The 25,691-nt window shown below is 41.0% G+C and overlaps 1 protein-coding gene across 1 annotated transcript in view; it reads right to left on the bottom strand.

Annotated features, from left to right (window-relative positions):
- LOC100341018 (cytochrome P450 4A5-like) overlaps positions 1 to 23,667 on the bottom strand; it is a 43,678-nt gene extending 20,011 nt beyond the window's left edge. The window contains 2 exon segments of the mRNA XM_089299400.1: positions 4,018 to 4,083; positions 23,643 to 23,667. Coding sequence (XP_089155526.1) covers positions 4,018 to 4,083; positions 23,643 to 23,667 — 91 coding nt within the window.
- Between the last annotated feature and the right edge of the window lie 2,024 nt (positions 23,668 to 25,691).

The raw sequence follows: 25,691 nt of genomic DNA, 5'->3' as shown, positions 1-25,691 counted from the left end.
ACAGTCCCAGTTCATAAGCTCCACACATTCACTTGGTCTTAGTCTCCTGTTATTACTCCCCACCAGAGTCAGGTTTTTCTGTTTGGCTGATTGCCCGGTACAGCCCTGAGCTGGCACATCTGTTGCTTATGTCCAAAATGGTACACACTCTATCAGCTTGTAAGCTTTCGTAAGGTGATTCAAGAGAGAGAATCATGTCTATATCATCTCTTTTATTTTTTCTCTCCTCTAGTTAGGCTGGTGTACTTTTCCCCACAGGGCTTCAAGCCTTATTCCCTCTAGGCTCTTCTGGACACTTTTCCACCAGTGTCTCAGGCTACTGTGGTTTTGTCTCACCTCTTTTTCCAGGACTGGTGTGGAGACTCTTGGCAGCTGGGGTCCTGAGCTGTGGGTGCCCGTGCCTTCCACATAGATCCACTGTGTTCCTCTAATTATGGAAGTTTCCTCTCCTGTTTTCCCCTAATTCTTCCCTGAGACTTCACTATCTCCACTTTTATTAATCTGTCTCTCCCGGACTATCAGTAAGCTCCCTCCCTATGATGCCATCTTGGCTCCATCCTCAACATTTTTATTTTAACATAGTTTATGTGCTTTACTCTCTAAAGAGCTTAGATATTTTCTTCTTTAGTATTACGTGTAAGATGAAGGTTAGCTGTTGATGAAGTTTTTATTTCATTAGGCAAGTTATTTAACTTTGGACACTTCAAAAGCTCATTTATTTGTTGTTGTCATCTTCCTGAAAGGAAGGTTATGGAGCCTCTCTGAGCCTCAGTTTCTTCTTGTGTCAGGTGCATTAGTGATCCATTTCCCCAGTACTTCAGAGAATTGCTCATGTTTCAGTCATTCATTCATTCTGCAAATATTTGTTGACCTTACAGTGTAGTGGACAAAGACAGTACATGAAATCAGCATGAGAAAATATGTTAATGCTATATTTGGGAAATGAATTGTCCAAGCAGGGAAGAAATTGTTTTAAACAGAGAGAATGGGGACTTGAAGGATGTGTAGGAGCTCACAGTAGTGACCAATGCAAGGTCATGTGTCAGGAATGAAAAAGGTCATGGTGATCCTGCCACAGAGCAAAGGATGGGGCATGTTCATCTTCATGTCCCTCATGCTGAGTTTTTATTTATTTTATTAAAATTAAAAATATTTATTTATTTGAAAATCAGAGCGACAGAGAGGGAGGGCAATAGAGAGAGACACAGAAGGTGAGATCTATCAGTTGGTTCACTCCTAAGTGCCAGCAGTGGCTGGAGCAGGACTGGTGCTGAAGCTGGGAGTGCAATCCAAGTCTCCCACATGGGTGGCATCAATCCAAGCATTTGCGTTGTCACTATTGCCTCCCAGGGTCTGCATTAGCAGTGAAGTAACACCATGACAGTAGGAACTCCATTTTAGAGCACTTGAGACTCCATCTTGAGAAATCACCCCCCACAAACACACACCATGAGACTTAGTCTGAAACGCTGACCTAAAGTGCTCAGACAACAGCAGTCCACTACATCACACTTGGCAAACTGATTCACACTTGGCAGTGCATAGAAACCCCCTAGCATGATCACTCAAGCTTAAAAACAGGCTGGGGCTAGGGCTGGGGCTGGGTCTGGGGCTGGGGCTTAGCGGGTAAAGCCACTGCCTGCAGTGCTGACATCCCACTGGGGGCTGATTCAAGTCCCGGCTGCTCCACTTCTGATCCAGCTCTCTGCTGTGGCCTGGGAAAACAGTAGAAGATGGACCAAGCCCTTGGGCTCCTGCACCCATGTGGGAGACCTAGAAGAAGCTCCTGGCTCCTGGTTTTGGATTGGCCCCGCTCCTGCCATTGCAGTCAATTGGGGATGGAAGACCCCCCCCCCCCACCTCTCCTTCTCTCTGTGTAACTCTGATTTTCTTTTTTTTTTTTTATCTTTTATTTAATGAATATAAATTTCCAAAGTACGACTCATGGGTTACAATGGCTTCCCCCCCCATACCGTCCCTCCCACCAACAACCCTCCCCTTTCCCACTCCCTCTCCCCTTCCATTCACATCAAGATTCATTTTCGATTATCTTTATCTACAGAAGATCAGCTTAGTATACCTTAAGTAAGTATTTCAACAGTTTGCTCCCACACAGAAACATAAAGTGAAAAATAATAGATGATTTTTTTAAAATGATGATGAAATCAGATCAGACCTATTGTCATGTTTAATCCCAGTGAGAGTCAAGTTGGGAATTGAAAATTTCTTTTTTTTTTTTTTTTTTTTTTTTTTACAGAAGATCAGTTTAGTGTACATTAAGTAAAGATTTCAGTCGTTTGCACCCCCATAGAAACACAAAGTGAAATATACTGTTTGAGTACTCGTTATAGCATTAAGCCTCAGTGTACAGCACGTTAAGGACCGAGATCCTACATGAGGAGTAAGTGCACAGTGACTCCTGTTGTTGACTTTACCAATTGACACTCCTGTTTATGGCATCAGTAATCTCCCTATGCACCAGTTATGAGTTTCCAAGGCTATGGAAGCCCCTTGAGTTCTCCGACTCTTATCTTGTTTAGACACGGTCATAGTCAAAGTGGAGGTTCTCTCCTCCCTTCAGAGAAAGGCACCTCCCTCTTTGAAGACCTGTTCTTTCCACTGGGATCTCACTCACAGAGATCTTTTTGCCAGAGTGTCTTGGCTTTCCATGCTTGAAATACTCTCATGGGCTTTTCAGCCAGATCCGAGTGCCTTTAGGGCTGATTCTGAGGCCAGAGTGCTATTTAGGACATCCGCCATTCTATGAGTCTGCTGAGTATCTCACTTCCCATGTTGGATCACTCTCCCCTTTATTTATTCTATCGGTTGGTGTTAGCAGATACTAGACTTGTTTATGTGCTCCCTTTGACTCTTAGTCCTTTCATTATGATCAATTGTGAACTGAAATTGATCACTTGGAGTAGTGAGATGGCATTGGCACATGCCACCTTGATGGGATTGAATTGGAATCCCCTGGTATGTTTCCAACTCTACCAATTGGGGCAAGTCAGATAGTCTGATCTGGGTTAATTATAATTTTTCTGCTACATATGATTTAGGTCAATAACTGGATTCATGTCAAGATTATAATTTAAATTGTTAACATTGTAATTGGTATTGTTAAGATTATAATTGATATTATTTTCACATGGGCTTTACGTTAGCTTGACCTCCAGTAACCATGTATTCCCCCTGATCCTAGCAACCATGTATTCCTCCTCCCATTTTTATGTTTTTTTTTAATTTATTTATTTATTTATTTTTGACAGGCAGAGTGGACAGTGAGAGAGAGAGACAGAGAGAAAGGTCCTCCTTTGCCGTTGGTTCACCCTCCAATGGCCGCCGTGGCCAGCACGCTGCGGCCGGTGCACCACGCTGATCCAATGGCAGGAGCCAGGAGCCAGGTGCTTTTCCTGGTCTCCCATGGGGTGCAGGGCCCAAGCACCTGGGCCATCCTCCACTGCACTCCCGGGCCACAGCAGAGAGCTGGCCTGGAAGAGGGGCAACCGGGACAGAATCCGGCGCCCCGACCGGGACTAGAACCCGGTGTGCCGGCGCCGCTAGGCGGAGGATTAGCCTAGTGAGCCGCGGCGCCGGCCTATGGTTTTTGCCTTTACAAACCCTTTGCTTTGGGCTTCGAGGTTGAGAGTTCTTTAGGACAAGAGCCCACTCTCCACTGCCAGCAATAAAGGAACATCAAATGTTCAGTGTGTGGTGCTCCTCTGCACTTGCTCAGGTACAACAGCAGGAATCCGGAGTCCGCAGTGAAACTGGGCTCTGAACCCAGGCACTCCAATGTGGGACAAGGGTGAGACAAAGGATGTGCCCAAGCCTGACTTTTGAAATGATCTGTATCCCAAGGTCAAATCCAATATCCAGAATTCAGCAGTTACAACGTGCAAGATAATTCAGGAAGAATTCCTTGGTTATCAGCTCCCTGGGGGCCATGAGTGTCGTGCCAACCTTATCTTTTACCTGTCTAAACCTATTTTCCAAACAGCCTACTCCTTACCTTACCTCTCAGAAAGTGTTTTATGATGCCGACAATGGGGGCAGATTTCTTTCTCCTCTTAGCCTTGGATCCTGTCAAAAATCAAGGACAGAGACACACGCAAATATTTACCTTATTTCTCTCAACTCTGCCCCACTTCTGTATTTACTTTGCATCCCTACATCCACCCACCCCCTGTCCCCCAACTCTGGGTTCTCCTGGACATTGATTTTTGCCTTACTTGGCTCAGCACCTGGTTTCTACCTCCAGCACAAGGGACAGTAGCAGAAAGAGCTTTGGAGTCAGAGCCTGGCTTTTAATCCCGAATGAGACTTGTTCCTTCTCTGTATGCTGATTTCTTCATAACGCGCTCATAATGTGCACATTATGTACTCACCGTAAGCAATCCCAAACAATAAAAATAAAGCTGGAGATATCACAATACCTAATTTCAAGAGCTATTACAGGGAAGTTATAATTAAAGAGGCTGGTACTGACACAGGAATAGATGAGTTGACAGATAGAACAGAATAAAAATCCCTGAAATTAATCCACACATCTACTATCAGTTAATCTTTAACAAATGAGATAAAATGACTCTCTGGAGAAAGGACAATCTCTTCAACAAATGTTGTTGGGATAATTGGATTTCTGCATGGAGAAGTATGAAATAAGACTCCTACCTTATATTCTATACCAAAATGAACTCACAATGGATCAGGCATCTAAGTCTAAGACCTGAAGCCTCCAAATTTCTAGAGGATAACATAGGGAAAAGACTGCAAGACATTGGCATAGGCAAAGACTTCTTGAAAAAGACCCCAGAAACACAGACAATCAAAGCAAAAATAGACAAATGGGATTACATCAAGCTAAGAAGCTTCTTCATGGCAAAGGAAACATTCAACAAAGTCACAGAGAAAATATTTGCAAATTATACATTTGACAAAGAATTAATATCTAGGATAAATAAGGAGCTCAAAAAACTCAACAACAGTAACAAAATAAGCAATCTACTTAAGAAATGGACTAAGGATATGAACAGGCATTTTTCAAAGGATTAAATATAAATTACCAACAGACACATGAAAAGATTTTCATGATAACCAGCAATCAGGGAAATGTGAATAAAAACTACAGTGAAGTTTCACTTCACCCCAGTTAAAATGGCTATCATTCAAAAATAAAAAAATAATAAATACTGGTGAGGATGTGGGAGAAAAAGTTACCTTAATACACTGTTGATGGGAGTGTAAACTCATGTGGAAGACAGATGGATATTCCTCAGAAATCTGAAACTAGGTCTACCATAAGATCTAGCAATTCCACCTCTGGCAAGTTACACAAAGTAAATGAAATCAGCTATGAAAGAGTTATCTGTACCCTTATGTTTATATAAGCTAAATTCACAATAGCTAAGATATGGAATTGAGGGCTGCACTCGCCCTCAGCCAAGCAGAAAAACCTGACTTGGGGTGGGGGGTGGTGAAATAACAGGAGATTAGGACCTAGTGAATGTGTGGTGCTAATGAACTGAGACTGTGAAAAAAGAGATGGTGGGTGAGAGAATTCACGGAATTCATGTGAGTACTCTCCAGAGATGCTACAATTTGGTAACCTTGGCAACCCAGTGGGAGACTGCAGGAGAATTTGAGCCCACACTGAGGGCAGAACAGATTCCCTGTGTGGTCCTTGGGAAAGAGCTTCCGAACTCTGGCTCCTGTGGGTATATCATTCGCCTGCTAACTACCTCCAATTCTGCTCAGCTGTGCAGAATTACTTCCCTTTTGAATCAAAAAAAGAAAGAAAGAAAGAGAGATTTACCACACCTAACCTGGGAGTGTCACCTTTGGCACACCCTTAACCCTGAGGAACCAAACAAAGCTCTAAGGCCACACACATCTCAAGCCTCTAAGGCTCGATCAAAAGCAGACAGTCCACTTAATACACTCATAGTATAATAAGAAAAAACACCAGAGCGAGGGAAGAAGAATCCAAAGAATATCTCCACAAGCCAAGCAATAAACGCAGAAACCGAGGAATCAAGAACAAGGAAGACATTATGACACCCCCAAAAGAACAAGACACCCCAAGCCAAGATTATGAAGATGATGAGATGGAATAAATGCAAGATACTGATTTCAAAAAATTTATGATAAAAACAATTAGAAGTTTTCAAAAACAATTGCTTGAGCTATGGAAATCCTTACTGGACAGGATAGAAAATCTCCTTCAAGAAAATGAAATCTTAAGGAGGAATCAAAATGAAACGCAGAAACTAGTAGAACAGGAATGTGTGATAGTGAAGAGAAACCAAAATGAAATGAAGAACTCGGCTGGTGCCGCGGCTCAGTAGGCTAATCCTCCGCCTTGCGGCACCGGCACACCGGGTTCTAGTCCCTGTCGGGGCACCAGATTCTGTCCCGGTTGCCCCTCTTCCAAGCCAGCTCTCTACTGTGGCCCAGGAGTGGAGTGGAGGATGGCCCAAGTGCTTGGGCCCTGCACCCTATGGGAGATCAGGAGAAGCACCTGGCTCCTGCCTTCGGATCAGCGTGGTGCGCCGGCCACAGGGCACTGGCCGCTGGCCGTGGTGGCCATTGAAGGGTGAACCAACGGCAAAGGAAGACCTTTCTCTCTGTCTCTCTCTCTCACTGTCCACTCTGCCTGTCAAAAAAAAAAAATGAAATGAAGAACTCAATAAGCAAATGACAAACACATTAGAGAGCCTTAAAAACAGAGTCAGTGAAACAGAAGAGAGAATATCAGATTTAGAAGACAGAGCACAGGAATGTATACAGTCAAGCCAAAGAAAAGAAGAGGAAATTAGAAATCTAAAAAAATATTGTTGGGAATCTACAGGATACTATTAAAAAACCCAACATTCAGGTTCTAGGAGTTCCTGAAGGCATGGAGAGAGAGAAGGGATTAGAAGGCCTTTTTAGTGAGATACTTGCAGAGAACTTCCCAGGTTTGGAGAAGGACAGAGACATCCAAGTACAGGAAGCTCATAGAATCCCTAGTAAACCTGACCAAAAGAGATCCTCACCACGACAAGTTGTAATCAAACTCACCACAGTGAAACATAAAGAAAAGATTCTAAAATGTGCAAGAGAGAAATGTCAGATTACTCTCAGAGGATCTCCAATTGGACTCACAGCAGACTTCTCATCAGAAACCCTACAAGCTAGAAGGGAATGGCGAGATATAGCCCAGGTATTAAGAGAGAAAAACTGCCAGCCCAGAATATTATATCCTGCAAAGCTCTCATTTGTGAATGAAGGTGAAATAAAGACCTTTCATAGCAAACAGAAATTGAAAGAATTTGTCAACACTTGTCCAGTCCTGCAAAAGATGCTTAAAGATATGTTACACACAGAAACACAGAAACAGGGCCATCAGTATGAAAGAAGGTAAAGGGAGAAAACCTCCCAGTAAAAGATCACAGGCAGTTCAAAGCATGTATTAGAAAATATCTTTGCCAAATGGCAGGGCAAAGTCACTACTTATCAATAGTCACATTGAATGTAAATGGCCTCAACTCTCTAGTTAGAAGGAACAGACTGGCTGAATGGATTAAAAAGCAAAACCCATCTATTTGCTGCTTACAAGAAACACATCTTTCCAACAAAGATGCATGCAAACTGAAAGTGAAAGGCTGGAAAAAGATATTCCATGCCAACAGAAATGAAAAAAGAGCGTGCGTAGCCATTTTAAATATCAGACCAAATAAACTTTAGCACAAAAACTGTTAAGAGAGACAAAGAGGGGTACTATATAATGATTAAGGGATCAATTCAACAGGAAGATGTAACTATTATAAACGTATATGCACCTAATTACAGGGCACCGGTTTATTTAAAAGATATGTTAAGAGACTTAAAGGGAGACTTAAACTCCAATACAATAGTATTGGGGGACTTCAATACTCCACTTTCAGAAACAGACAGATCAACAGGACAGAAGATCAACAAGGAAACAGTAGATTTAATTGACACTATAGCCCAAATGGATCTAACAGATATCTACAGAAATTTTCATCCTACACATAAAGAATTTATATTCTTCTCAGCAGTACATGAAATCTTCTCTAGGATTGACCACATACTAGGCCATAAAGCAAGTCTCAGCAAATTCAAAAAAATTGAAATCATACCATGCATCTTCTCAGACCACAATGGAATGAAGTTGGAAATTAGCAACTCAGGAATCCCTAGAGCATTTGCATACACATGGAAACTGAACAACATGCTCCTGAATGAACACTGGGTCATAGAAGAAATCAAAAGAGAAGTCAAAAATTTTCTGGAAGTAAATGAGGATAACAGCACAACATATCAAAACTTATGAGATACAGCAAAAGCAGTGTTGAGAGGAAAGTTTATAGCAATATATGCCTACATCAAGAAATTGGAAAGGCACCAAATAAATGAGCTTTCAATTCATCTCAAGAATCTAGAAAATCTGCAGCAAACCAGACCCAAATCTAACAGGAGAAGAGAAATAATTAAACTCAGAGAAGAAATCAACAGGATTGAATCCAAAAAAAACATTACAAAAAATCAGCCAAGCAAAGAGCTGGTTTTTTGAAAAAATAAGCAAAATTGACACCCCATTGGCACAACTAACTAAAAAAAGAAAAGACCCAAATCAATAAAATCAGAGATGCAAAAGGGAATGTAACAACAGACACCACAGAAATAAAAAGAATCATCAGAAATTACTACAAAGAATTGTATGCCAGCAAAAGGGAAATCTATCAGAAATGGATAGATTCCTGGACACATGCAACCTACCTAAATTGAACCACAAAGGCATAGAAAACTTAAACAGACCCATAACTGAGACAGAAATTGAAACAGTAATAAAGGCCCTCCCAACAAAGAAAAGTCCAGGAACAGATGGATTCACTGCTGAATTCTACCAGACATTTAAAGAAGAACTAACTCCAATTCTTCTCAAACTATTCAGAACAATCCAAAAAGAAGGAATCCTCCCAAGTTCTTTCTATGAAGCCAGCATCCCCTTAATTCCTAAACCTGAAAAAGATGTAGCAGAGAAAGAGAATTACAGACCAATATCCCTGATGAACATAGATGCAAAAATCCTCAATAAAATTCTTGCCAATAGAATGCAACAACACATCAGAAAGATCATCCACCCAGACCAAGTGGGATTTATCCCTGGTATGCAGGGATGGTTCAATGTTCGGAAAACAATCAATGTGATATACCACATAAACAAACTGCAGAAGAAAAACCATATGATTATCTCAATAGATGCAGAGAAAGCATTTGATAAAATACAACACCCTTTCATGATGAAAGCTCTAAGCAAACTGGGTATGGAAGGAACATTCCTCAATACAATCAAAGCAATTTATGAAAAACCCACAGTTAGCATCCTATTGAATGGGGAAAAGTCGGAAGCATTTCCACTGAGATCTAGTACCACACTGGGATGCCCACTCTCACCACTGCTATTCAATATAGTTCTGGAAGTTTTAGCCAGAGCTATTAGGCAAGAAAAAGAAATTAAAGGGATACAAATTGGGAAGGAGGAAGTCAAACTATCCCTCTTTGTAGACGATATGATACTTTATTTATGGGATCCAAAGAACCCTACTAAGAGACTATTGGGACTCATAGAAGAGTTTGGCAAAGTAGCAGGATATAAAATCAATGCACAAAAACCAACAGGCTTTGTATACACAGGCAATGCCACGGCCGAGGAAGAACTTCTAAGATCAATCCCATTCACAATAGCTACAAAAACAATCAAATACCTTGGAATAAACTTAACCAAGGACTTTAAAGATCTCTACGATGAAAATTACAAGATCTTAAAGAAAGAAATAGAAGAGGATACCAAAAAATCGAAAAATCTTCCATGCTCATGGATTGGAAGAATCAATATCATCAAAATGTCCATTCTCCCAAAAGCAATTTATGGATTCAATGTGATACCAATCAAAATACCAAAGATATTCTTCTCAGATCTGGAAAAAAGGATGCTGAAATTCATATGGAGGCACAGGAGACCTCCAATAGCTAAAGCAATCTTGTACAACAAAAACAAAGCTGGAGGCATCACAATATCAGATTTCAGGACATACTACAGGGCAGTTGTTATCAAAACATTATGGTACTGGTACAGAAACAGATGGATAGACCAATGGAACAGAATAGAAATACCAGAAATAAACCCAAACATCTACATCCAACTTATATTTGATCACGGATCTAAAACCATTTCCTGGAGCAAGGACAGTCTATTCAATAAATGGTGCTGGGAAAATTGGATTTCCACGTGCAGAATCATGAAGCAAGACCCCTACCTTTCACCTTACACAAAAATTCACTCAACATGGATTAAAGATCTAAATCTATGACCCGACACCATCAAATTATTAGAGAACATTGGAGAAACCCTCCAAGATATAGGTACAGGCAAAGACTTCTTGGAAAAGACCCAGAAGCACAGGCAGTCAAAGACAAAATTAACATTTGGGATTACATCAAATTGAGAAGTTTCTGTACTTCAAAAGAAACAGTCAGGAAAGTGAAGAGGCAACCGACAGAACGGGAAAAAATATTTGCAAACTATGCAACAGATAAAGGGTTAATAACCACAATCTACAAAGAGATCAAGAAACTCCGCAACATCCAAACAACCCATTTAAGAGATGGGCCAAGGACCTCAATAGACATTTTTCAAAAGAGGAAATCCAAATGGCCAACAGGCACATGAAAAAATGTTCAAGATCACTAGCAATCAGGGAAATGCAAATCAAAACCACAATGAGGTTTTACCTCACCCTGGTGAGAATGGCTCACATTCAGAAATCTACCAACAATAGATGCTGGAGAGGATGTGGGGAAAAAGGGACACTAACCCACTGTTGGTGGGAATGCAAACTGGTTAAGCCACTGTGAAAGTTAGTCTGGAGATTCCTCAGAAACCTGAATATAACTCTACCATACAACCCAGCCATACCACTCCTTGGAATTTACCCAAAGGAAGTAAAATTGGCAAAGAAACAAGCTGTCTGCACATTAATGTTTATTGCAGCTCAATTCACAATAGCTAAGACCTGGAACCAACCCAAATGCCCATCAACAGTAGACTGGATAAAGAAATTATGGGACATATACTCTATAGGATACTATACAGCAGTCAAAAACAACTAAACCCGGTCATTTGCAACAAGATGGAGGAATCTGGAAAACATTATGCTGAGTGAATTAAGCCAGTCCCAAAGGGACAAATATCATATGTTCTCTCTGATCATCGACAACTAACTGAGCACCAAAGGGGAAACCTGTTGAAGTGAAATGGACACTATGAGGAACAGTGACTTGATCAGCCCTTGTCCTCACTGTTGATGTACAATGTAATACTTTATCCCTTTTAGTATTTTTTTTTGTTCTAGTACTATTGGTTGAACTCTGTAATTAACACACAATTATTCTTAGGTGTTTAAATTTTAACTGAAAAGTGATCCCTGTTAAAGGTAAGAGTGGGAATAAGAGAGGGAGGAGATGTACAATTTGGGACATGCTCAATCAGACTTGCCCCGAATGGTGGAGTTAGAAATGTGCCAGGGGATTCCAATACAATCCCATCAAGGTGGCACGTACCAATGCCATCTCACTAGTCCAAGTGTTCAATTTCAGTTCACAATTGATCACACTGATAGGTCTAAGAGTCAAAGGGGATCACACAAACAAGACTAGTGTCTGCTAATACTAACTGATAGAATCAAAAAGGGAGAGAATGATCCAACATGGGAAGCGGGATACACAGCAGACTCATAGAATGGCAGATGTCCTAAATAGCACTCTGGCCTCAGAATCAGCCCTTAAAGCATTCGGATCTGGCTGAAGAGCCCATGAAAGTATTTTAAGCATGGAAAGCCAAGACACTCTGGGAAAAAAAAAGAATACCTAAATGAAAGATCTCTGTGAGTGAGATCCCAGTGGAAAGAATGGGGCCCTCAAAGAAGGAGGTACCTTTCTCTGAAGGGAGGAGAGAACTTCCACTTTGACTATGACCCTGTCAGAATAAGATTGAAGTCAGCGAACTCAAAAGGCTTCCATAGCCTTGGCAACTCATGACTAGAGCCTAGGGAGATTACTGACGCCATAAACAAGAGTGTCAAATTGTTAAGTCAACAACGGGAGTCACTGTGTACTTACTTCTCATGTGGGATCTGTCCTTAATGTGTTGTCCAATGTGAAGTAATGCTATAACTAGTACTGAAACAGTATTCTACACTTTGTGTTTCTGTGTGGGTGCAAACTGATGAAATCTTTACTTAATATATACTAAATCGATCTTCTGTATATAAAGATAATTGAAAATGTATCTTGATGTGAATGGAATGGGAGAGGGAGTGGGAGATGGGAGGGGTGCGAGTGGGAGGAAAATTATGGGGGGGGGAGCCATTGTAATCCATAAACTGTACTTTGGAAATTTATATTTACTAAATAAAAGTTTAAAAAAATTTTGAGCAAATACATCAAAGACATCTATAAATGGAACTGCCCATTTTAATAGACTAAAAGAAAAGTCATATCATTTAAACAGATGCAGAAAGAACATTTGGCATCTGCTATACCTTGCTAATAACAATTTCTCAATCAACTAGTCATAGTTATAAAAGGCATCTACGAAGAACCTATGCCTAATGGCAGACTAGATAAGGTCAATAACAAGGCCACAATGTCTGATCTTGTTACTTCTTTCAACTTCTTTTTGTTTGGAGATCTAGCCAGTGCAATCATACAAGACAAGGAAATAAAGGAATCTTAAATTCAAAAGAAGGAATAAAATGCCTTCAATTCACAATCGCCAATAATATTTACACAGAAAATGCTCTTAAAATTATAAAAACTACTAAAACTAAAAAAAAAGATATGGAATCAACCCAGGTGTCCATCAACTGATGATTAAGTAAAGAAATTGTGGTATATATACAGGTAGGAATACATTCATTCACAAAAAAGAATGAAATGGATGCCACTGGAGACCATTCACTTAGTGAAATAAGCCAGTCCCAAAAGACAAATATCATGTTTTTCATGATTTATCATAACTAATACAGAGTACAAAAAATGTAATGTATATGAGTGAAATTGACATTTTGAGATTTGATTATTGTTTATAGCCCTTGTCTATACTCTTGAGGATCTGTGGTTTTTCTACCTCCTAGAGGTTGATTTCTTTTTATAGTGGAGGGTTCAGTTTGTGATTATAAAGAAAGTTGCAATTATGCTATTGTAAAAATTAAAAGAAAAATAAGAAGGAGGCGGGAGATTAGGAGTGAAAAAGGGAGAGGCAGTATGATAGGAAGTATCATTTTGCTCTTAAAACTGCGTATATGAAAAACATGAAATTTCTTCCATTTATATAAATAAAAATACATAAAATAAATAAAAAGCAAAAGGGGCAATTTAACTTGTCTTTCTTTCTTAGCCATTCCAGACTGATGCATTAATATGACCCATTGCACTGGGTCAAGTTCTGGAGATCAATTTAATGGTTCTGTAGAGATGGTCAGGTTAGTCAACCTAAAGAACAGATAATGGGACCTTCTGTAAAGAGTTAACCTGTCATTGATTATTGCCTATTTACTAATCTTTGTAGATTATAGTCCAGCATCATTGTTTTACATGTGGATATCCAGTTTTCCTCCTCATTTTCTCTGTGTCTTTAGTCAATGTCAGGTCTCCACCTTTATCACTCCACCAGGACTGAGACACTGGCCTTTTACTTACATGACTCAGCTCCCTTTTTTCAGTCACTACACTTGGGGTGGTAATGGCAGTGAGCTCCCATGACTAGCTTGAGACCTTTTGCCCCAGTTTATGTCAGGGGATGAAGGGTGAGGACATACTTGGACTCTCAGCACCCAGAGTTGATTAACCTGGAGGATCCACCTTGGGTAACAATGGAAGAAAATTTTATGAGCTGGCAATAGTAATGGATATGCACACACACACTTTCTCCTATCCACATTACTCACAAATATTTATTTTTAAAAAAGATTTATTTATTTCAAATGCAGAGTGAGGGAGTGAGAGAGAGAAAGAAATCTTCCATCTGTTCATTCATTCTCCAAATCCCTCAGCGGTTGGGGTTGGCCCAGGCTGAAGTCAGGAGCCTGGAACTCCATCCAGTTCTTCCACAGGGGTGGCGTTGGCCCAAGTACTTGTGCCATCTTCTACTGCTTTCTCAGGCACATTAGTAGGGAGCTAGATTGGAAGTAGAGCAGCTGGGACTTGGACCAGGGCTCCAATATGGGATACAAGCATCATAAGTGGCAGTTTAACATACAGCAAAACAGTGCGTATTCCACTCACAAATATTTAATGATCACCTGCTATGTACCAGGCAGTATATTAGGTGGTGGGGCACAGTTTTAAGAAAAACAAACACCAATCTCAACTTCAAGGAATTCACAGGCTGGTTTACTAAGTGCTCAGTAGGTGTGGCTGGTGTACTATTTCCCCAGCTTCAGTGATGAGAAACTAACTACAGAGAAGTAAAGTGATGTATTTGGAGGCAAACAGTCATTGAGAGTTTGGGGTGAGTCATATGTTTCTCTTTTGGACTGCAAGACCACCAACCCTGGCTTTCCTCGAAATGTTTCCTGGAACTCATCCCAGTCCACTAACTGCATATGACAGAGTTGATGGTGCTGGTGGATGGAGTTCCAGACTCAAGCTTGGGAGACTGAAGGCCTCGATCAGCCTCAAATCCAGTGTGTAACCAGGAACTTATTCTATCAGAACCTCTGCTTCTTCCTTTGTGAGGTGAGATAGTAATTCCTCTCCTAAATTCTAAATTACTTTTCTGCTCAGTCTTTCAATAAATTCATTCAACAAGTATTTATTGATCTCACATTCTAGTAGGGAAAGGAAGTTCACTAAGATGTGATAAAACTATCCTGGAGACATGAAATTTCCACCCAGAGGTGGAGCACACTAATCAAGACAGATGAGATCTTGAAGTATGACTAGGAGTTCACCAGGTAGAATATGCCAGATAGACGGTGAGGCACCAAAAAAGTCATAGAGATCACACACAAAACAGCAAAGAATGAGGATTCCTCACACCATCTCCATGAGTATTCTTCCCAAGGTAAAATGTAATGCCAGAATTCAGGCAATGTAACCCAAAATACTCTTCAGGAGTAGTCCCTTGGACTCCAGGTCTTCCAGGGGCCACGAGTTTCCTGCTGACCTGTTCCCCATCCACCTAAGCTATTTTTCCCCAATACACTTCTGCTTGGCCCTGAGTGGAGACATGATTCATTATATAATCTTTGGGGCTAGAGTTCTTTTTCCCCCTAAATTCCAGGCCTTTCAAGAAACCAAAGGCAGAGGTACATGCACCTATTTCACTTTATTCCAGTCAACTTTCCCCCAGTTCTGAGGTTGCCTTCTGTCATTCCATCCTCTCCTCCTCCCCAGAGACTCTTGGACCTTGACTCCTGCCTTACTTGGCTAAAACCTGCTTTTGACCTACTGCATGAGAAGCAATAGTGGAAAGAACGTTGGAGTCAGAGATTCTAGCTTGAATTGAACCCTGGTTGTGACTTTTTCCTGGTCTGAATCCCAAGTTTGAATTGGACTCATGATGTTAATAGCTAACTCTTTGCAAGCACCATGTTTAGGGCATCAATCAAAGAACTTTTTGTGCTTTTGTAACAATCCTACATAATGATTTTTTTAATTATAATTCAACACATGATAGTTATGTATTTAATTTGAAATACGTATACATTGTATAGAGATCAAATCAGGGTAATTAGCATTTATACCTCCTTTAATATTTATTATTTATTTGTTTGTGAACCTTAGACTAAAAGGACTGAAAGTCTTCTCTAACACATTGTAAAACATGTGATAAATTATCGTAAACTATCGAGCATGGGAATTCATCCTTCCTGCCAACTGTATTTCCATCCCACTGTCTGATCCCCCTCTGTCCCCACTCTGCCCTGCTCTGCTAGCCTCTAGAGACTGCTGTTTTCCTCTATACTTCTACAAAACATTTTTTAAACTTCCATATAGGAGTGGTGTTGTGCAGTATTTGTCTTTCTGTGTCTGGCTCGTTTCACTTCACACAATGTCCTCCAGTTCTGACCATATTGCTGCAAATGATGGGATTTCACTTTTCACGGCTTCATAATATCCTATTGTGTATATATGCTACATTTTCCATAATCACGTGTTGATGGACACATTGGTGGATTCCATGGATCAGCTATTGTAAATGGTGCTGCAGTAACCACGGGGTGCAGGTATCACTTTCCTATGCTGATTTCACTTCCTTTGCATATTCACTCAGTAATAGGATTGTCAATCATATGGTAGTTATAACTTCAGTTTTTTGAGGTTTTGCAATATTGTTTTCACATAATAGGTTTTATAATTTGTTTCTATCAACAGTGTGCAAGAGTTCCCCTTTCTCTCCACTTTCACTAACACTTGTTCTTTTATTTATTTATTTATTTTTGCCTTTTTTGATTACAACTGTTCCAACTGGGATGAGATGCTATCTGATTGTGGGTTTGATTTATATTCCATTGATAATTAATGATGTCAAGCATTTTTGGATGTACTTTTTGGCCGTTTGTATGTGTTCTTTTGAGAAATATCTATTCAGTTCATTAGTTCATTTTTTTTTTTCAGGCAGAGTGGACAGTGAGAGAGAGAGAGACAGAGAGAAAGGTCTTCCTTTTGCCGTTGGTTCACCCTCCAATGGCTGCCGCGGCCAGTGCACCGCGCTGATCCGAAGGCGGGAGCCAGGTGCTTCTCCTGGTCTCCCATAGGGTGCAAGGCCCAAGGACTTGGGCCATCCTTCACTGCAATCCTGGGCCACAGAAGAGAGCTGGCCTGGAAGAGAGGCAACCGGGACAGAATCCGACGCCCCGACTGGGACTAGAACCCAGTGTGCCGGCACCACTAGGCGGAGGGTTAGCCTATTGAGCCGCGGCGCCAGCCCCATTAGTTCACTTTTAATGGGAAGGTTTTATTTTTGCTGTTGAGTTGTTTTTTTTTTTTTTTCATTTCCTTATATGAGGATACTTTTAAAAAGGTTTTGAAAAAATGGAATTAAAAGATAAGTGTATTTTGGTGCAAAACAATTTTGAAATTCATGCCTAGCTTTTTAATAATATTCCTTTTCCATGCACTTTTGGAAGAAATTTGTGCATCCCAGGTATGAATCCCTTGCTAATGGTTTTCTTTGCTGTGCAGAGGCTTATTAGTTTAATATAAATCTGATTTGCCTGTTTTTTTCTTTCATTGTTTGTTCTAAAATATGACTGCCTGTCCTGATGTCTTAAAGTGTTTCCCCTGTTTTCTTCTAGTGGTTTCATAATTTTGGGTCTTAACATCCAAAATTGGCTTTTGTTACATTTTAAATTGAATTTTGCACATGGTGAGGGATATGATGTAGATTCATTCTTCTGCATGTGGATATCCAGTTTTCCCATGGAACCTACTCTAAGACATGGAACCTACTCTAAGAGCTCTACTCTTAATTGGCCTAGAGGTAAAAGGGCACTCATAAGGAAATACACGTAAACCTGTGAAAAGCATAGAGCAATGACCCCATATGCCTTTTAGTTCCTATGACATAAACAAATCTTTGGAAAATAAGCTGGCTTTAAGTTTGCTGGTACAATATAAATGAAGAAGTCTTCATACAGTGCCTACAGAAGGCTTTTAAAGGACAAATATTACTAGAGAAAATTGTGTGTGGTCAAGTAGATCATAACTGAAAAAATTATTTATGTTTTTCTAAAAATTTGATGAATATGAATACACGGATATAAAGTCAGAATATAGTCTGCTATGGTGAAGCAACAAGGTTTTCCTGGGAGTGCTGGTCTACTCTTAGTGAAAATTTGCAAGAAGTTGAGATTTCTAATTCTGAAATTTGCTTCCTTAAATTTTACTGTTTATAAAACTAATGTATTCCCTTGCCCAAGGTACTAAGTTTCCTTTTTTGTTTTTTTTTTTTCTATAATATAGTATACATCATATTATAGTGTCTAAGGAAACTCCAGTATAATTTCATCAGGCTTACTACTTTTAGGTTATCTAAATGGACTTCCCATAGGAGAGGGAATCATACTGTAGGAGATTTTGTTTACTTCTTAGTAACTATTCTAGAAACGTAATTATCTTGTGTCTTATCAAGATCATTTCTACTTCATGTTGTTTTGTCACACTTTTGATTGCTTAATAGCACTGAGGCTTGAGTTAATATTTCTATATCTGCTTGCTTTCAAAGTATTTTAATTATCATTCTGATTAAATGAATGGCTATTTCATGATGATCTTTGATCCTATTTTGATCAAATATTTAAACACTTTTGACATCTTTGGCAGGCATCCTTGAGATCAAAGTTCTAAAATAAGTCCTTTTGAACTAGAGTTCACTTTGGAATTCTCTGGTTTGGCTGTGGAGCAACCTCAAAGTTTGCATTTTTTCATCTTGTAGAGACATATAAACTAACTAAGAATATTAAGCATATTAGGTTGTAGAGGAAGCATTGTTAAACATGAAGATGATGGATATATTACTGATGCAAATGTTCTGAACACTCAGTGAAAGCCTATTGGTCCCAACCATGCTTGTTATTTTAAAGGCTATATGCAATTAAAATAACCGAATTTCCTTGTCAGTTGTTAAGCTGTCTCTGTGGTGTCTGCACCACAGCCACTCTGAGTCTTTCGTTGTGATTCTACTCTAAAGGCATCTGCAATCAGCTCGAGCAAAAGATTCTAGAACCATTCAAAAGAGTTTCTGGTAACTTTAAGATCAATGAACCCAATAAAAATTTCTAAAATCTCAATGACAAAACTGATAGGACCATGAAACTGCTAACAAGGAGCAAATGGAACAAGAATTACTTATGTTAGACTGAATGAGCTGGAAGAATTTATGGAATTTATATTTGTTATTTAAAACATTGTTGATTTTTTTTTTTTTGACAGGCAGAGTGGATAGTGAGAGAGAGAGACAGAGAGAAAGGTCTTCCTTTTGCCGTTGGTTCACCCTCCAATGGCCGCCACGGCTGGTGCGCTGCGGCCGGCGCACCGCGCCGATCCGAAGGCAGGAGCCAGGTGCTTCTCCTGGTCTCCCATGGGGTGCAGGGCCCAAGCACTTGGGCCATCCTCCACTGCACTCCCTGGCCACAGCAGAGAGCTGGCCTGGAAGAGGGGCAACCAGGACAGAATCTGGCGCCCCGACCGGGACTAGAACCCAGTGTGCCTGCACTGCTAGCTGGAGGATTAGCCTGTTGAGCCACGGCGCCAGCCCATTGTTGATTCTTTATTGAAAATTTTCTTCCAAATTTAAGGAAACTTCTTTCTTAAGCTGTGTATAGTTTATAGTGATTTTATATAAATAAATTTGTAAAAAGATGAAAGCATTGACTTTTTTCTTCCTAGCTGAATTTTCCATAATTCAGAAACTCTTCATGAAAGTTTTGGGTTTTTTATGCAAACTGTGGCTGCTTGCATTGGTTCAATAATCTATTTTCTTTGTGCAGTTGGAAACATTGACTGGATGTTGTTTTTCAAAAGGTACGTAAGTGCCTGACTTTAAGGTTCCCCGGCCTTACATGAGTGAGTAGAAACTGTCACTTCTCAGCACTCCCAGAGACCTGCGGAGGTGAGGTTCTTACAGGAGAAAGCGGAAGTCAGCCTCGGTCTGCTTTTCTAGCATCCAGATATTTCTGAATTTGACAGTGCTATTTGGCAAATCGCTTTTCTTGTTGCATCTATGTAAATAATTTAGCCAAACTGAGTAAAACTAAACTCATTTTGTAAGCAAAGTGATCTTTTTTTTAAAAAAGATTTATTTATGTATTTGGAAGGCAGATACAGAGAAAGAAGTGGGGAGATAGAGAGAGGTCTTCCATCTGTTGGTTCACTCCCCAAATGGCTGCCATGGCCCAGGAGGCAGCAGCTTCTTCCCTGTCTCCCACGTGGGTGCAGGGGTCCAAGAACTCAGGCCATCTTCCACTGCTTTCCCAAGCACATTAGCAGGAAGCTGGATCAGCACTGGAGCAGCTGGGACTCAAACTGGTGCCCATATGGGGATGCTGGTGCTGCAGGCAGAGGCTTAACCTTCTAAGCCACAACGCCAGCCCCACAAAGTGATGTTTCTTTAGTTATCTTTGGTGAAATTGGTACGATTGTTAAAAAAAAGCTGTGTTTCTAGAAACAGCTAAAGTAGGCCTGTTATTGGAGTATAACTGTTCATTGCTCTTTAGTTTTTTATTATCTACCTGTGGACTGGACTGGACTTAATATACTTCTGGTTTTCCCTAGCATCTGGCTATAACTTTCCAACTAAGAAAGAAAAACATTCTATTCTTAGAGCCCTCTACCCTGATGCTGTAGAAGTTGATGTCAATTTCTTTTTTTTTTTATTTTATTTTTTGACAGGCAGAGTGGACAATGAGAGAGAGAGAGAGACAGAGAGAAAGGTTTTCCTTTTGCCGTTGGTTCACCCTCCAATGGCTGCCGCGGCTGGCACACCGCGCTGGTCCAAAGGCAGGATCCAGGTGCTTCTCCTGGTTTCCCATGGGGTGTAGGGCCCAAGCACTTGGGCCATACTCCACTGCACTCCCAGGCCACAGCAGAGAGCTGGCCTGGAAGAGGGGCAACCGGGACAGAATCCGGTGCCCTGACCGGGACTAGAACCTGGTGTGCCGGTGTCGCAGGCGGAGGATTAGCCTATTGAGCCAAGGTACCGGCCTGATGTCAATTTCAAGGGACAAATAAGCCTTTTGCCAGATGTGGGAGCCACATGGAAAGACTGCCAAAACTACCTGATGCCATAACCTGAGATAGCTGAGCTACAACCCAGGAAGAAAACTTGATGTCAGAACAGACTCCATGGCACACCCCTCTCAACTGTGGCTTTGCTCACGCCTGCCTGGCTCACTTGTCAGGATCACGGTGCAGTTACAATGCCACGTTCCATAGCCACTGCGTGCTGCACCTGGATAGCCCTCGGGAGGACAAGCCATGACCCACCGAGGCATGTGGGTCACAGTCATTAAAAAACTGCATTCGGTATGTTCTTGTTGGGTTTGTTTCACATTTTGCTTCATCAACTTTGTACCTGGTATCTAACACAAATCTGCAGAAATACAACTCCCAACAACATAATGCTGACCCTGGGCTCTGAGATGGTAGCCAACGTCTACAGACCAAGCTCAGAGTGAAAACCCAGGCAGATGGAGGGTTACTCTCGGTGGCTTTCTTGCTACTCAAGTGCAACTAAAGGGCAGTTGGCATTGGCTCCCAGGTGTCAATCTCGTTCTGCCAGTGTGAGCCATGAGCAGGAAACCTAACACCTGACTAGTAATTACCGCATCAGTGCTGCTTTTGGAGAACGACCTTGCCAAAAAGGGGTAAGAGGGAAAAGCGAGGATACCAAGACGACATCATTCTTACCAGATCAGACAAATCCTGGCTGAGAAGTAGTTAAGGGCAAAGCCTCACACCTGCCTTTCCAAGCTAAGTACTTCTGCAAAGAAAGTTGTCTTCTTCTTCCAATGTATGCTGTGTTTTGCGTGGCTGGCACATAGGCTCCAATTTCTGTAGCATATTTTGTGGTTAACATTCCTTAGGACTGCAATAATCAGGCTAAGATAATCTAGAGAGAACAATTGCCCAGGCACTGCCAATACAACTCGACCAATGAGCTGGTGCCAGCTCCAACCTGGGGTGCCAAGACAAATGTACTCTGCAGTTGAGGAATTTACATAAATCTTCCCCCTGTGCTTTTAAAAACTTCCTCTTGCCTCGGCCTCCTTGAATCCAGCCATAGTTTACTATGACATATGTGCTGCTGCCGTAAGGCCCTGTCATTCTCAAATAAATGGGAGAACCTTTCTCCCTTTGATTCTTTGATTCTCTTCACTTTGATTCTACTTCTATGCCATTGTGGCCAGAGAAGATACTTGATAACATTTTGATTTTTTTAAAATTTGCTGACACTGGCTTTGTGGCATGACATGTGGTCTATCCTACAGAATGGATTTTTCCATTTTTATGTCTTCTATTTTTTTATTATTGTTTTTTAAATTTTCATTGTAGATATCTTTCATGCACTTGGTTAGATTTATCCTAAGTTACTTAGCTTTTTGGTAGCTATCTTGAATGATATTGTTCCTATAAGTTCTTTCTCAAACTGATCATTCTTGGTGCATAAGAATGCTGTTAATTTTTGTGCATTGATTTTATATTTTTATATCCTGCAACTTTGCTGAATTATCTTATCAGTTGTTATAGTCTCGTGGTGGAATCCTTTGCTTCCCTTATATAAAGAACCATGCCATCTGCATACAGGGATATTTTGATTTCCTTATTTCCAATTTGTATCCATTTAATTTCTTTTTCTTGTCTAATGGCTCTAACTGAAACTTCCAGAGCGACAGTGAACAAAAGTGGTGAGAGTGGACATCTTCATCTGGTTCCAGATCTTAGTGGAAATGCTTCCAGCTTTTCCCCATTCAACATGATGCTGGCTGTGGGCTTGTCATATACAGACTTTATTGTGTTAAGGTACATTCCTTCTAAACCTAATTTTTTAAGGAGATTATTATGAAAAGATATTTTCTTTGATCAAAATGCTTTCTCTGCATCTGTTGACACAATTATATTATGTTTACCACTCAATGCATTGTTCTTTCTAGTTTCTCTGAATTCTCTGTGTTCTCTTGCATTTCCTTGAATTTCTTAAAAAATCATTATTTAGAATTTATTTTCAGGCAATTATTTTGGTTTCCTTTTCTCTGGGATCTGTTGCTAAAAAATTATATGTGTCTTTGGAGGTGTTGCTTTACTTTGATTTTTCAAAAGTGTCTTTATTATTTATTTATTTTAAAAAAGATTTATTTTTATTTATTTGAAAGGCCCTGTTATAGAAAGAGAGAGGGAGAGACCCATGGATAGAGATCTTCTAGCCAAGGGTTCACTGTTCAAACAGCCACAGTGGCAGGACATGGATCAGACTGAAGCCAGGAGCCAGGATCCTCTTCCTGGGCTCCCACACAGTTGCATGGGCCCAAGCACTTGGGTCTTCTGCTGCTGCTTTCCCAAGGAGTGGAGTAGCTGGGACTCAACACAGTAGCCATATGGGATGCTGATGCCTAAGGTGGCAGCTTAACCCACTACCCCACAAAGCCAGCCCCTCAAAAGTGTCTTTATATTGATATTTGTGCATATGGATGGTCAGTCACTTCTCCCACTTTTACAGGGTGGCATCAGCGCTAAAACTTTTTTTGTCTGTCCTGTGTCCGAGTGTGTTGCTTGAGTTGGCTACATTGGCTTTGCTTCAAGGTGAGCACGGTAAGAGCCTGTGTAGCTGCTTGGGCTGTAATCGGTGCCGACTGAGGCTGTGGCTGTAGGGGATTTGTGAGATTTCTGTCAGTGGGTATGTCCCTCTCTGAGGCGGAGTGAAGTCGCAGGTATAGCTGGTGCAGTGAATTTACATTCTCTGTTCCCCTAGGCCCTGATAATCTCTAATCTAATTTCTGCTCCAATGAATTTCTCTATTCTAAATCAGGGTGGAATCGCACAATACAGGTCCTTTTGTGACTGGCTTTACTCACTTGGGATCTTGTTTTCAAGGTCCATGATGGTGTGGAATGCATCGTTCCTTATGTGACTGAATAATATTCTGTTGCATGTGTTTTCCACATTTCGTGTACCCCCTCTTTTGAAGCACACCCAGATTCTTTTACCTTATGTGTATTGTGAATGATATCATAGTGAACTGGCTCACAAGTATCTCCTTAAGTTCTACTCTTAACTCCTCTGGGGAAATACCTAGGAATAAAATGGCTGCATCATAAAGTAATCAAATTTTTATCATTTTGAGGAACCAACTAGTTTCCAAATTAGCAATACTAATTTATATTCACACATAATGCTAGAGTTCTGTTATTCTGCACTGTCAAGTATTAGTTATTTTCAACTATAAAATAATTAAAGCTATTCTAAATGAAATGAAGTGGTATCTCATTGTTTTATTCACATTTCCTTAATAATTAATGATGTTGACATCTTTTTGTGTGCTACTTACTCACCATTTATATATCTCCTTTGAGAAAAAGTGTATTGAAGCCTTTTGTCATTTTTGCACATGGTTCTTGCATTTTTGCTGTGTGGATAGGGATATTTTACATGTCTTCATTTAATCTGCAATCATTTTGGTCATTTGTGGTCTTCCAAATCTTTGGTCCATTCTTGGTTATGTTATATATATGGTGTAGTTAAGGACCCAAGATCAATATTTTACATATATATGTCAACTTTTCTCTCATATTGCACACTTTCCCAGTCTCTCTTGTCAGCAGAAAGACTGTCTTTGGTCAGTTACCTTTCTGGTGCATAGATGCCAAGATATCTATTTATTGTGGTTCAGTTCCCTGTTTTCACCCACTGCCCTTAGGGCAGTGATGCCAGTGAGTTCCCATTATCTTGCACTGTCTGAGCCTGGCCAGCACAAGTCCTTCTGCATCATGTGCTGCCAGTTGAACATCTGGTCCAGGATGTTTCCAGTTCATCTCCTGGCCCAATCCTCTTGCTAAGTATGAAGTGTCCAGCCTGCCCTTTCCCTGCCATTTACAGAGCAAGGATGGGCTAGTCCAATGACCTGGGAAACCAGGGGCTTGGGACAGAGGTCCCGGCTATAGCTACTGACTTGGGGAGAAATCTCTCCAGGGAAGTAGAAGGTAGAGTCCCACTGCAGATAGAGGTTGCCAGTGGAGTCTGTGTATGGCATCCATGGCCCTGGGCTATGGATGGGGGCAGGAGAACCTGTGTTTAAATCCAGCAAAAAAGTACAGGTTCTGGGTTGGGAGAGGCTGACAGAGGAAGGGAAACCACTACTGGTACAGGGCATCGGAAGCTGGATCGAGGACCTGAGCTTAGCCCCTGGGCAATCCTTGAATATGTGCAGGGCTGAAAACCCTCACTGCACTTCAGGTTGGCCAGCTGGAGAGAGAAGAGATTCCAATAAACGTTCCTTTGGAGGAAGTGTTGTTAGGGTCCGATACATTGGCCCATCTGGACCCCCTCTCAGCGCCTGTTGGACAGCTGTCCTCTCTGTGAGTCTCCTGAGAGCTTACAGGCCTTATGTTAGAGGGAGGCTGACAGGTGGCTGTCACACAGCCAGGCTGGCACACTTCTGTCTCATTGGGGCTGCAATGGATTGGGTCCCAACGGCCTTCCTGTCAGGCCAGATCTATGAGGCCTTTTTTGTCAACTCATGAGGGCCACAGGTATAGTCCTATTCTGAAGAGTCTCTTATTAGAAAAATATAACCAGGGGCCAGCACTGTGGTGTAACAGATAAGGCTGTTGCCTGCAGTGACGGCATCCCATATGGGCACTGGTTTGAATCCTGGCTGCTCCATTTCTGATCCAGCTCTCTGCTTTGGCCTGGGAGGGCAGTGGAGGATGGCCCAAGTCCTTGGGCCCCTGCACCTGCATGGGAGACCCAGAAGAAGCTCCTGGCTCCTGGCTTAGGATCAGCGCAACTCCGGCCGTTGCGGCCATCTGAGGAGTGAACCAGTAGATGGAAGACCTCTCTCTCTCTGTCTCTACCTCTCCTTCTCTCTGTGTGTGACTCTGACTTTCAAATAAATGAATCTTTAA

The sequence above is a fragment of the Oryctolagus cuniculus genome, chromosome 7 (genome assembly GCF_051225735.1).
Source record: "Oryctolagus cuniculus isolate XC-2025 breed Fujian yellow rabbit chromosome 7, ASM5122573v1, whole genome shotgun sequence".
Taxonomy (NCBI): Eukaryota; Metazoa; Chordata; class Mammalia; order Lagomorpha; family Leporidae; genus Oryctolagus; species Oryctolagus cuniculus.
This window is presented reverse-complemented; position numbering and strand designations above follow the sequence as displayed.